At 48.8% G+C, this 13,868-nt stretch overlaps 1 protein-coding gene across 7 annotated transcripts in view; it reads left to right on the forward strand.

The window, feature by feature from the left end:
* The window catches only part of TNC (tenascin C), a 93,485-nt gene extending 79,868 nt beyond the window's left edge, over nucleotides 1–13,617 (forward strand). For all 7 annotated transcript variants that reach the window (XM_053921293.1, XM_053921301.1, XM_053921296.1 and 4 more), the window contains 8 exons: nucleotides 1,257–1,400; nucleotides 2,139–2,269; nucleotides 5,499–5,631; nucleotides 7,222–7,373; nucleotides 8,272–8,368; nucleotides 9,209–9,370; nucleotides 11,597–11,760; nucleotides 12,892–13,617. In XM_053921293.1, coding sequence (XP_053777268.1) covers nucleotides 1,257–1,400; nucleotides 2,139–2,269; nucleotides 5,499–5,631; nucleotides 7,222–7,373; nucleotides 8,272–8,368; nucleotides 9,209–9,370; nucleotides 11,597–11,760; nucleotides 12,892–13,002 — 1,094 coding nt within the window. In that variant the 3' untranslated portion in view covers nucleotides 13,003–13,617. The remainder of the gene's footprint in view (nucleotides 1–1,256; nucleotides 1,401–2,138; nucleotides 2,270–5,498; nucleotides 5,632–7,221; nucleotides 7,374–8,271; nucleotides 8,369–9,208; nucleotides 9,371–11,596; nucleotides 11,761–12,891) is intronic.
* Nucleotides 13,618–13,868: the final 251 nt, after the last annotated feature.

A 13,868-nucleotide genomic window follows, 5' to 3' on the forward strand; every position in this document is an offset into this window, starting at 1 on the left:
TGGCCACAGAGGGGCCAGTGGCAGCAAGTTTGAGAAATCAGAAGTTATTGTTCCTTGTCTTTGCAAGCATCTTTGCTAAGACACTCAGCTGGCAAATTAAACACCTGTTTTATTAAATTCAAATGCAAATAAGAGAGGGGAGAGAGGTTCTTTTCCAATGAATGAGCCTGTACTTTTGTAATGAGCTCTTCTAGAAAAAATGTTACTATATTAATCTCAAAGCATATGCAAGTTTTATATTTGATGGTTCAGTAGGGTTTTCCTTTGAGTGACTGGAGTATAAGGCACCCTGATCTGTGTCTGGGGCCTCTGAACATCTGAACTCAGGCCTGGGCCTGGCACCCACTTGAGAGAGTTCTTTGTGAGGACAGAGCCCAGGGCAGGGAGTGAGGAGTAGGAGAGGTGTGTGCATTTATTCGTTTTATTCTTCAATTTGTAAATATTCTCTATGCACAAACTCTTCTGAGTCTGAGAAGATGGTGTTGTCTCACCTAAAATATATCAGAATATAGCTCACGGGAATCATGGAAATTTTGGGTGTTTAGGAAAGAGCCTGGTCTGGAAGTGGTGTGGGGGGCTCATAGATGATGTGGTAGGGTGGCCAACTCATTCCAATTTGCCCAGGACTTTCCCCGTTTTAGCACTAGAAGTGCCACACCCTGAGAAACTCCCCAGTCCCTGGCAAGCCAGGATGGTTGGTCACCAGCGATTAGGGAATGAACACACGTACTTGGGCGCTGGTGTTTGGTTTCTACCTTGGACCTGACCCAGTGGGTCTCAAAGGCAGAACCAGGCTCTGGCGCATCTGTTGCCCAATTGTTGGTGGTCCTCCAGCCTAACGACTTGACAACATTTGTCAAAGTATAAAAGCTCATGTAAGTAAGTAGAAAGGAGAGGGACAACAAGCCCTGAGACAGATTAAGTGCAGGCAGCCCGAGGCTTAAAGAGGTTACGGCACCACTCCTCCAGCTGTGGCTGCACCATCTGGAAAATCCTCCTGACCCCGTCCCCGTTCCCCTTCCTCCTGATTTGGTGCCTGGAAAAATTCAGTCTCCACACAATGAATCCTTTGGGAATGAGGTGAATGCTCGAGAGAGAGAGAAAGGGGCATGAGTCACTTCAGGAAATCCAAGGTGCTTCTCTGCAGGGTCAGTGAAGGTGCCTGTGTCAGAAGGAGGTGTGTGCGCCATCGGCCAAGTCGCTGGGGGCTCAGCCCAGCGGGGGTAACCGCCTTGGTGTGTGTATTTCACGTGCAGTGCCAGAAATTACAAGAACCGTGTCCGGGAACACGGTGGAGTACATGCTGACCAACCTCGAGCCGGCCACGGAGTACACGCTGAGGATCTTTGCAGAAAAGGGGCCCCAGAAAAGCTCAACCATCAATACCAAGTTCACAACAGGTACAAAGACACCAGGAGCCCCTACCTCAAACAGTCCCCTCTCCAGCTTCCGTCTTCAGGGGGGTCCGTGCAGCAGGTGCTGACGTCCGCCATCGACTAAAGCCCCCAGTGCCCACCCGATCGGGACCTGAAGAAACACACGCTTCCTTTTGAACTGAGATGCCTGTCCTCCTGGTGGACTAGAAAACCATTTTAAAAGAAGAGTTTTTAAGTAGAAAACCAGCCCCCACTGGCCCTCAATCCAGTATTTAGTGATCCATGTTCTAGGCAGGGAAATATTGTAAGAGAAAGATTTTTCAGGCAAGTTTGTCGAAATGTCTGTTGGGTTTTTATACATTGAGATCTTTTTGCAAACTGTAGCAAGCAGGGAAATGGAGGAAGTGTCCTCTCAGAAGGCATGAACACCAATATCAGTATCCATCTGTCCTCTTTAGGAACAAGGGACGTCGGTGATATGTTCACAGCTGTGTCTTTCTCTCCCAGTCCCACCAAGGCCCATCAAGGCTGTGTGGGGCTCAGGAAAACCTGGTCCCTAGGATGAGATGGAGCCCAGAGGACGTATGTCTTTGGAGATTATATGGCTCGATATCCTCACTTACAGATGGGGAAGGCTCCATCCAAGGTCATGTAGGGCAATGGTTAGAAAAGGACTTGGACCCAGGCATCCAGACACCCAGCCAGGGATTTTTGTCTTACACATGCTGACTTATTTACTATTGAATGTCTTATCTTCTCCAGACCTCGATGCTCCTAGAGACTTGACTGCTACTGAGGTTCAGTCGGAAACTGCCGTCCTCACCTGGCAACCCCCCCGGGCACCTGTCACCGGCTACCTATCGGTGTATGAATCTGTGGATGGTACAGTCAAGGTAAGTTGAAGTATATAAACAAGTCTCCACTGCTAGCTGAAACCTTTCTATTATCCTCAAAGCAGGGAAGAATTATCTGGGTGTGTTTCTCTATCCCAGTGCAACTAAGAAAGTGGAAAAAAATTAATAGGGACTGGATGCCATGCCTTCTGAATCACATGCCCCAGCCTCTCTCGTTTCCATCAGACTCCAGTTTTGGTAGCCGGCCAAGGTCAAGAACCACTGCTCATAGGACTTGAGAACAGTGTGGGAGCTGGATTCTTGGTCTGTTAACATTTTGTTGAGCAAAGGCCAAAGGCTTCTTCTGCATTTTTGCCACATATACGTATATTACCTCCCAGAGGGCATCTCACTGTTGTGTGTTTGAACTGTGTATCACTGTGGTCTTAGGACATGAACCATAAGTACTGTCCACAGAAGGGGTTCATACTATTTATTTCTCTACCCAAGAGCTTTTTTCTTTTACTTTTTAATTTGAAATAACTTTAGACCTTCACAGGAGTGAGATTTTCCCAACTTAACCTTTAAAAGTTGTTACTGAATTTTTAATTTCGGTCACCATATTTTACATTTCCGGGATCTCTTACTTATTCGCTATACATTCATCTGTTCCTAGCATATAGTTCACATTTTGTGCGTCATCTTCTCTTTATCTCTGAGAATGTACATTATTGGTTTTTTATTCTACAATCTGCATAGTGTTTCTTCCAAGTTCTTTTCCGTTCCATTGGTTTGGTTTGGTTTAGGTCTCCATCTTTCATGTTGGAGCCTCCCACCCCAATGTCTGTCAGTCCTTTTGCCCTGGAGCCAAGAATGAAACAGCTGATTGGGAATTCCAGTCATACAGACAGGGCCTGTCAACTATGGGGCAAGTACTCAGCAATTTTTGGGGGGGAATCCCAAGTATCAGTACTGTAAGCCCTTTCTCTTGAGCAACTCAGTCTCCCTGGAGGACCCTCCAACTCCTGTAAACCAGGCTGCTGGGAGCCCAGCTGGAGAAAGAGCGTGGGCCCCACTGTGCACAAACCTGTTTCTGGTGTGATGCCTCGGCCTCCCCTGCAGCTAGACCTGCTGGGTTGGGACCCAGAGACCCTTCCCTGGCTCAGCCTTTCCAGAGGCTAGACTCAGCCTTCCCTCTGGGCCGGGAAGGACCATGATGCAGACTGTTAGAGCTGGGGGGTCCTCCTCTCACACAAAGCTTTTAAACAAACTTTTGTTCAGCCATGCCCCACACTGACCTTCAAAGGCATCTTTGCCCCTGCATGCATTCCATTCCTGAACTTGCCGGGCGCTGGGGCATTCATCATCAAGCCTCTGACGGCTCTGCCAACTCAGCCCCCAGCATTCTCCATTCTGTCCCTCAGTTGTCACTCCACTGCACACTTTCCATCTACCGGGATTCCGTTGGCACCATGTGCCTGGAGCTGTCTCCTCTGCCATGTCCCTCACTTTGTGGGTTTATACTTTATGTCCCTTCACGCTCATTTTAGAGCACATCAGAGGCCAGTAGAGATAAACTGACATGTCCGATCTGCCACGCTCAGCCAGAAGCGAACACACACTTCTAGTTACCATCATGGCCCTGCTTGGAGATGGTTGAACAACAAACTAACTCCCTGCATGAACAGATGCAAGTCCCTTGCTTCCTCTGGGTGGCAGTGTTCACATCTATAAAATGAGTGCACTGGACCCACCTGTCTCTAAGGTCCCTTCCTGGTCAGGCAGTCCAGGATTTGGGGTTCACCCAAAGTCATGAGTCTCATTTCAGTCTATCTTAGTTGCTTAGAAAATGACTTTGCACAGCAGCGTAGAGAGCTCATAGGTAATTGTATCCCCAAGTAATTCAATGAACCCAGCTTTGTACCTGATCCTTCCCCAAGGACCAGAGCTGGGGGCCACGCAAAGGTCACTGGGTCACTAGTATCAAATGGGCACTCACCCTGGTTTACATTCGTGCATGTCCAGTTCCCAGCTTTATGTGATTTACTCCAGAAAATCAGCCTGGTGTAAGACAGAAGAGTCCTGGACAGGACATTGGGGGACTATCCTCTGCCACCAATAGATTATGGAGAGAGAGCAAGTCTCCGAGCTTCTCTGAAACCCCACCCCCATTGGAAGAACCAGGATAACTTCACCTGCTGAGTTGTGAGGATGAAGAGAACCTTCCAGGGGCCTCCGCACTGACTCATTACTGCCTGACCCCAGTTGGCAGTGTCTGCAGACTGTACAGAGCACTACTGTGTTTAGTTAGCGAGGAATGTAGGTTGAATTCCAATCCCAGACACCAAGGTTGTTTGCTAAAAGGTGACTTCCCAGGCATGGGAAGCTAGAAAGAAGATTTGAAAAGAAAGAGAATTTCTTGCAGATTGAAACCGATCCCCCTCTCTGGACAGCAGCACAGTGGCCAGTCACAGACTGCAAGCGTGGTCAGCTTGCGGACGGACGTGTGCCGCAGCTGCAGGCATCTGCCTCGCCGGGAGACCTTTGCTCTAGAAGACAGGTGCGCTGGGTCAGCTCAAGTCTTCACACGCCCTGCCTACCGAGCACTTGTAATCACCTCCTGGCTGAAGGGAGCCCCAAACTGACTGGGCTTCAGAATCATCTGGGGCGTTTCTTAAATAGGCACCTGGCCAGGCCCTGCTTCCAGCCCTTATGATCCAGTCAGTCTGGGATGGAGCCCAGGTGTTGCATTGTTTTAAAGCTTTCCAGAGGGCTGTGAAAAAGAGCCGTTTTTAGGGACCACTGATGTAACTGTCTCAAATTCTAACCCTTTTGTCCTTAGTGTAATTCACCTTGCTACCAGATTAAATTGGGCTCGTGTCATAAACCTTTTAGGAATTTCCATTTCTTAGAATGATGAACTTTCAATTCCATAGCATGGCATTTAAGGCCCCTTGTCATCTCGTCTTTTCCTACCACTTCTGTCGCTCCCCCACCAAAAACCAAGGACGGCTGAGGCAGGTTGTTGCCTTTTCATATTATTTTAATTAGTTCTGCCTCTTCTGGCCCCAAGACCTTTGCTCATGCTGCATTTCCCCATCTCTGACATCTGAGGAGTGAGCATGGAGCCTGGCACAGACTGGGACCAGTGGGTTCTTGTTGAATAAAGAAATAAATGGGGGTAAAAGGGAAGAAAAGAAATAAATGGATGATTGAATGAATGAATGCATCATCTGTACCCAAGGATTTATGTGGCCAAAAGTTATTCTATTCTTTCTTCTGCCCTTAGGAAGTCATTGTGGGTCCAGACACCACCTCCTACAGCCTAGCAGAGCTGAGCCCATCCACTCACTACACAGCAAAGATCCAGGCACTGCATGGGCCCCTGAGGAGCAAGCTGGTCCAGACCATCTTCACCACAAGTAAGCAGCTCAGGGATCAAACTTTGTGAGCTGAACCAACTCTCCTCTCTTTCTCTGACTGCTACATTAAACCTTTCTACCAACCTCTGAAAAGGATCAGTTCCCTGCTACTACCTGAAAGTCCAAGGAATGTGGGTGCAAGGGATAACGGGGCTCATGGCAAAAGAGAAGGGGGGTCAGTAGTGAGAACGTCTGGACTCAATCCTCATCTCCACCACTTGCTCTGCGTGACTTGGGAAAGTCACTGCCATTCTACAAGCCTCCGTTATTCCATCTATACGATGGGATTAATAACCATCCCTTCTGCACAAGACCTTTGTGAGGGTCCTTGTGTCTGACATCCTAGCCCACTGTGTGGTCCATTCTCAGGGCTCACTGTAAGCGTGGGGTCCCTCTCCTTCTTTCTCAGGATGTCAGCATTTACAAAGCCTGTCCAGATTCAAAACTGCACACCGTCTCCCCACCAAGCTGGTGCGGTGGGCCAGGAATACCACACCCAGTTTTTGGTGGGGAAACAGAGGCTCCCAGAGACTCCGTGACCTGCTCAAGGCCACACCATGAGTTGGAGTCAGATTTGGGCTCAGGTGTTCCGGGGCCAGGGAACCGTCTCTGCACCCTGCCACTGGGTGTCTTCTGCAGATGGCAGAGGTGCAAGGTGTTCCATTGATGAATAAGAGGAAGCAGCCATTCCTGGGAAGGGAGGCGCCTTGGAGAGCCTTGAACCTGCTCTTCACACTTCACTCTGGTCACTCTGCACACACTGCTGAGGGAAGTGCACAGGCAAAGGTACCTCTGCCAGAACTTGCGCCAGGTGCTGAGAACACAACAATATCAGTGTACCATAAAGATGCTCTCAGAGTAGGGCTGTGAAATAGACAAGAAAACAGCTAATGTGCAATCTCAGGTGAAGATAAAGTACAGTGGTCCAGTGAGGAGTCAGATCAGAAAAAAACTCCTCTGGCCATCAATTCTCGTGCCACCTGCTAAGCACAGGCCCAAGATGGTCTGTATCTATTGTGTTTTTAATATTTTGCATCACATTATCGCACCACATTATTGCACTTGGAGATTCCCCAGGCATTCTCATGTTCCCCCATCTAAGATTCCCAGGCTCAGGGCAGTTAAATGCCTTCTCTGGCATCCCAAGGCAAGGAAAGGGCAAGTGGAGGACTGGAACCCTTGTCTTTGGTTTCTGAATTGTCTGATGACACTGAGATGCCCTGCTCCACAGTGGGCCACCTGCAGGGCACTAGGAACCCAGCCATCCCAGCCAGTACCCGGGTGCTCATCGGGTGCTGCCTGGCTGCTCCAGGCAGATCAAGGCCAACCTCTCATGTGCCTGTCCCAGTGACTTAGCCCTCCTCCCGCTGCCATCACTGACGGCTTCTGTCAGTCTGAGGGACCGAGATGGATGTGTCCCTTATATCCATAACCTCTATGCCTCGTTGCACCCTCTGACCCCATCTTGCATAGAAGGGAACAACGTCTCAGAGAGAGTAAGTCATCCAGCCAAGATAGTAGTGCTGAAATGTGCAAGCTCCTACCCCAGGCCTCTCGCTCTGACAGCCACCCTTTCCTCTCATCCTGCAGTTGGACTCCTGTACCCATTCCCCAGGGACTGCTCCCAAGCAATGCTGAATGGAGACACGACCTCTGGCCTCTACACCATTTATCTGAACAGCAATAAGACCCAGCCTCTGGAAGTCTTCTGTGACATGACCTCTGATGGGGGTGGATGGATCGTGAGTATCACCGAAACCTCAAGCAAGGGACCTGGGGGCAGAAGGCACATGGGGCGGGAGGGGCACAGGTCCTCTCCCTGCACTCTGACCCCAAGGTGATGAGGCTTTGTCAGATGGCGCCTGTCACACAGAGACATTCAGGGGTTAGCTCTTAAACCAGAGACTGGGAAAGAAGTTGCAGGTTAAAAAACAGAAGAAAATCATTTTCTTGTGATTTACCTCCTCTGATCTTCAGCTCTGTGATGCATAAATATGACAGTGGTCATAAACCCACTATGTGTATTAATCAGCACCTGCCCCTTACTAGGCACTGTGCCAAGAGTTCTATATGAATTATTTCAATCTCTACCATGCAATCTGAGTAGTATTTTTCAATTCATAAACTTTATTTTTTTATTGTTGTTCAATTACAGTTGTCCCAGTTTTTCCCCCATTGCTGTCCCCTGTCCTGCCCATCCTTCCCCCCACTCCCTCTGTCAACCCCCACCCTGTTGTCCAAAGACTTAAATAAACTCTATTTTTTAGAGCAGATTTAGGTTTGCAATAAAACTGAGCACACGGTACAGCGAGTGCCCATATGCCCCAGTTCCCGAGTTCACAGTCTCTCCTACTATCCGCATCCCACCCCAGGAAGGTGCACTTGTTACAGGGATGACGCTGCATTGATACATCGTTACCAATCAGAGTTGGGTGGTCCCTATTAGTCCCTATTCTTCAAGGGAGGACACCAAGCCTCCGAGAGGGGAGGTGACCTGCCCAGAGTTACCTGGCAAACTAGTGGTGGACAGAGCTGGGGACTGGTGCTTTTTCCGTAGTCTGAGGCTCCTCCTCTCAGGAAGATGCCTTCTCCCACCTTCAAGAGCTTACGTGCACCCAGCTTCACTGGTTATGTTCACAGGTGTTCCTGAGACGCAAAAACGGGCGTGAGGATTTCTACCGAAACTGGAAGGCCTATGCTGCTGGCTTTGGGGACCGCCGAGAAGAATTCTGGCTTGGTAACGCAGCCCTGCATATCTGTGTCCCCAACATCCCTGTCTGCCCTCCTTGTCACTGTCCCAGCCCACAGCAACCTATGGGAGAGAAATGGATGGGGAGGAGACAGCTCTGGTGGTAGACTCAGAATTTCAACTTCTCAGTGGAAAATACTTCAAATTCTCTGGATCATTAAAAATAAAAATCTGGTCAAGGGAGAGCCAACAGCCAGGCCTTAAGAATGAGCTTAGCCTTAAGTGATTCACTGAACCACTTATAGACTTGTCCTTACTGATACCATTAACTGCTTCTGTTCTGGTCTCCCAGGGCTGAGGTGCGCTGTTTATAACCATCACCTCTAAGCACCCCCACAAGGTACAAAATCCCCATCTTGCCCATGGATCTAGCCAACACTGTAAGCATTTGAGCTGCAATTTGAAATCTCCCAAGCCCACATTACATCCATGCACCCACACAGCTGACGCTTTCCCACAACCTGACTGCAGAGGGCACTGTCCTGTGCACCAGCGCCTGGGGGGTGGGGGGGACGGTGGATCCTGCTGTCATCCATTGTCCTTCACTCGTAAGGAGCGTTAGAGTTTATAGGAGGTTTTTCCACTTACCTCCTTTGATCTGCACAATACCCTAGGTGGTTGGTAGGGCAAAGCTTGTCACCCTGATTTTACCTGAGGCCCAGAAACACCATCTGTTTTGCCTGGCGTTGCACCAGCAAGGAGCAAGCCTGGGTCTGAGTGTGATGCAACTCTCCTTAGCGTTCCCAGCCGCTGCTCTGACGTGGTGGACTAGAAGTAATGGCCTCAGTCACTTGTGCTCCCACATCAACCCCTGCCTGTCGTCCACAGGGCTGGACAACTTAAACAAAATCACGTCTCAAGGGCAGTACGAGCTCCGTGTGGACCTGCAGGACCACGGGAAGACAGCCTATGCCGTCTACGACAGGTTCAGCGTGGGAGATGCCAAGACTCGCTACAAGCTGAAGGTGGAGGGATATAGCGGCACAGCAGGTAGGAAGCCCCAGGACCAGCTTGTGTTTTCAGCTGCTTCCTCCGTTCATCATCCCGTCCTTCATGAATCCCTCCGTGAATTGCATCAGCAAATATGTGAATCCCTACCGGGGGCTAATCCGGAAGAACTGCTGTTGAACAGGATTGGGTAGATAGATATTTTGGTCACTGAAACCGGTGGGACACAGAACAACCAGGACTGATCTGTAGCCGCCATCACTTAAAATTATATTTCTTATCCATTTTTAGATATCAGTTTTAGACCGACAGAAAAACAGTCAGCGGCCTTACTACTCACGTGAGCCAGTGCTTCTCAGTTTACTGTGTGCACGTGACCCCCAGGGCAGCCTGGGGATGTGCAGTGCTGACATACCTGGAGTCAGCGTTTCTTCCAGGTTCCCTGGTGATGCCGCCCCCTGTGGGTAGTGTTGCTGGTCTTGCAAACAATGCACTCCATCCCCCAACTGCTTCGATCTCTTCTAAGACATCCCTGTCCTGGGGTCATCCCTGTCACGCATCATCCAGATGCAGCCTCACCACTAGCTCTCCAGCAACCTTTCCGTTACTTGTCTCATCTATAACCTAGTTCAGGTCTTGAAGATTTCTTTGACTTGAAATGACCTTTGCATAGTCTTCTGGCTCCACTTTAGAGGAGAAATGAGTAAGGAAACATATATTCAGGGCTACTAGCTAATACCCTCTTTCACTGGTATTCCCCACACATTATCCCCATCTAACTCTCACAAAAACCATGCCAGGAAGACACAGGGGAGAAAACCAAGGCTCAGAAAAGCTTGGCAATTTGCCCAAGATGAAACAGCTCATAGCAGGTGGGCCCAGGGCACAAGCCTGGCTGCAGAAGCTGTTCTTGTAAGAAGGTGGATCAGGTCTGAGAATGTGCCCATTCCATATCCCCCATACCCACTTTGCGCGGCTCTCGGTTATGTGTATGAAAACAGAAGAGAGAGATGCTGTGGTACATATCCGACCTCTCTGAGCCCTCCAAGAAAACATCTATAAGGGGGGAAAAAAGTCTCCTGGTAAAGGTTCACCAAAAGCCAGGCTCAGTCAAAGGAGTGAGGGAGCTCTTAGAGAAGAGGAAGACCTGGGGGCGAAAACTGTATTTGTCCTTGCATCCCTCAAAGAATTCTGACATTTTACTACCTGGCAATAAATACCTCTTTAGCTGAGATGTCTTGAGGCAAAAAGGGTCTAGTTACAAGGAAGACAAAGACACTGACTGAGCCGCAGGAATGAGTGAAACTCCGGCCACCAGTCTCTCCGAATTTCCTCCTGAGAGGAGCTGGGATGTGCCCCTGCACAAAGGCAGCCCTTACAGGGAGCATCTCATCAGCTCCTGCCTGCCGTGCTCATGCTCTTGGCAGCTTAAAAGGGCATCTGAGCCCTCTGACAACTTGCTCCAAAATACCAGGCTCGTGTGCCGTGGCATTTCATATTTTTATGCACAGCATTGACCAGGTGGGGAGTGAGGTACACAGGAAGGAAGGGCGCTTAAATTTTCCTAAAATTCAATGTATTGAATTACAAAGTAGATTCCCAGAAAGCTCTATCTATACATGGACTTCTTGTCTAAGAATCAGGGAAGGCTGGTCCCATAAACACTATGAAAAATAACTATATGATACAAAGGCTATTTGGTGGCATCTAATATCTGAGGGGTTTTGGTTTTAAGTATGGCTCTAAATATTTGTATTTGGGGAAAGCATTCTTAAATGCAGATTTCTCCCATCACTCAGTGAGCTCCTTTATGGAAAGGGCATGCAAAAAATCATAAAAATAACAACAATCCTAACTATTTGCTCGGCACTCTACCTTTCTAGCGTACGCCTTCATATATGGTCCCAACAGCACCCTGAGGTGGAGAGAAGCAATATGCTGGTTCCATTTTTTAGAGGAGAAAACTGAAACTGAGGTTCAGCAAGAGGCTTGACTTGTTGTACAAGGTCACAGCTAGGGAATTGGAGAGATGGGACTTGAAGCTGGACCCTCCAAAGCCACCCACAGCCCTCTTTCTACCACATTATGCTGCTTCCATCAGAAATGCATCCTTGGGTGACACTCATAACCCATCCAGTCCCATGTGTGATCCTAAATCTGGGCCCAATATTCCAGGCCGGCCCACCCCAGGACCCTTCCGTTGTCACCCCCGGTTCTGCCCTTCACAGCCCATAGGGATCTCTCAGGTGCATACTTTCTCTCTCCCAGGTGACTCGATGGCCTACCACAATGGCAGGTCCTTCTCCACCTTCGACAAGGACACGGACTCAGCCATCACCAACTGTGCTCTGTCCTACAAGGGGGCCTTCTGGTATAAGAACTGTCACCGTGTCAACCTGATGGGCAGATACGGAGACAATAACCACAGTCAGGTGAGTGGATTGTGAAGGCCGAGGGCCAGGCTTGGGAAGCTGCTTGGGGGTGAGACTGGGAGGCAGGAACCTCAGGTAAATGGCGTGTTTTTCCCAGCTCCGCAAGCAGAAACTTCAGTGGCAATGCAGATCAGGTGAAATCATAGAAACAGCACGTGTCAACTCTTGAAGTTCCCGAGGGGAACCACTGGTCAAGTGGATTCCAGAATAGAAAGCTTTTCCCAGACAAAATCTTTAAACCCCAGAAGGAGAGCAGATTCAGTGGAGGCTGTCCAGGTGGAGCGGGGCAAGCACAGGTGTTTCCTCTGTCTCGTCACGTTGCCGTTTACACGTCCACTGTGCCCATCACTGCGTCGCCTTCACTGCCTTTCCCCCAACATCAGTGTAGTACAGTCTCCCTGAAAAAGAAAAAAGCCACATGCCAAGAGGAAACCACTTTTTCCATCCTTCTAACCAATTCTGGAAGAAGGATGAGACCGTGTGAAAGGCCACCAAAGAGGGACGGGAGCCCGGCCCTAACTCTGACTCTGCTCTAGCTGTGACAGATCCTTTAACAAATTCGTTTCATCTTCATAGCACCCTTTCAAGGTTGGCATTGTCAGGCCTTAAAAAAAACAGTGAAACTGAGGCCCAGAAATGTTTGATAACTTGTTCAAGACCGTTTCTCTCTCAAGCAAGAGCACTAAGATTTAACGCTATATGCCAGGTTCCAAAATGTGTTACACCTGTGGTCTTTCTGCCATTCCACACCAACCCCTATTAAAGTACTTTGTAGGAATCTTGTGAATTATAAGCTCTCCTGCATGTGGCTACTCAATCCTGTAACGTCCAATCAGGATTGAATTCCGTTAGCACTTTTCCTAATGGTGGCAAGTTTCATCAGCCGCCACTTCGTTTAAAGATGGCAGATCAAACCTCAGTGGCTTTTGACTAAAGTAAAATAACTGAGTCGGATCCTGCCAGCCCCTTTGAAAGTTTTCACTGCACAGATCAATAGACAGGAGACAGGAGACAGCTGTGAACTACCAAGTAGCCATGCTGAAACAGAACCCGCTCCGTCGACTAAGGAGCAACGGTCAGTGAACACCTTGCCTGATGGAAACCAATCTGGAGGTCTTCTCTTTTTTGCAGGGTGTTAACTGGTTCCACTGGAAGGGCCACGAACATTCAATCCAGTTTGCTGAGATGAAGGTGAGACCCAGCAACTTCCGAAATCTCGAAGGCAGGCGCAAACGGGCGTAAAATTCAGGGACAACTGGGTGAGAGAGGTGTAGGGCCCAGAGGAAGACAAGAATTCTACCAAAGTATCAATACAACCCATCTAACCGTCAAGCCACACCCGGACACTTGGCAGGAGTTAACATTGACCATGGAGCATCGGGGCCACTGGCGGGAGCGCTGGCCTCCGCACTCCTCCATTCCTCCCTTCGCACCAAAGACAACAGTCTCCAGCAGGTTTCTGTTTTGTTGTTCGAGTCAGCAAAACGCTCCCAGGGACAGCAGCACAACGGTTTCCGGTTTCCCTTCTCGTGGGCGGCTCTGGGAATGGGAGAGGGGTGGGCTGTACAGTGGTAGTCTGTTTTAGAGTCGGCTGTGTTTTACACAAAGCTGTGTAATTAATTATCACTATTTTTGTTAGCAACAATTCAGTGTGTCATTGGGAGCCATGCCTGTTTTTTACATTTCCTACTGCAGAACCCAGAAAAGCAATGCCGTTTCCATTTTAAGGATGTAATTAATGTTATTAATATAATAATGATGATGAAAGCTAAGGATTTTTAAAGACATCTTCCTTTCCAAAACACACGTGGACAGTACCTGATTGTATTTTTTTTAATAAAAGCACAAGTACTTTTAAACGGAGTTGTCGTTTTGCCTTTCATTGCTGAGCCTGAATCCCACCAACACAGGTGCGTTTGAACAGAGGGGGTGCTGGAAAGCAAAGGTGGGGAGGGGTGTGGTCATGTGGGAGATGAAGGGCCAGAAGGGAAGGAGACACATTTTTGGACAAAGTTGAACAAGGTCGGAAAAAGCTTACAACCTAAGATTCAGCTTCTTCCTCAGTATTTCCAAGACCAGTCGTTTATGGGTTAAAAGATGTTTTTACA

This window comes from Desmodus rotundus, chromosome 1 (assembly GCF_022682495.2).
Source record: "Desmodus rotundus isolate HL8 chromosome 1, HLdesRot8A.1, whole genome shotgun sequence".
NCBI lineage: Eukaryota > Metazoa > Chordata > Mammalia > Chiroptera > Phyllostomidae > Desmodus > Desmodus rotundus.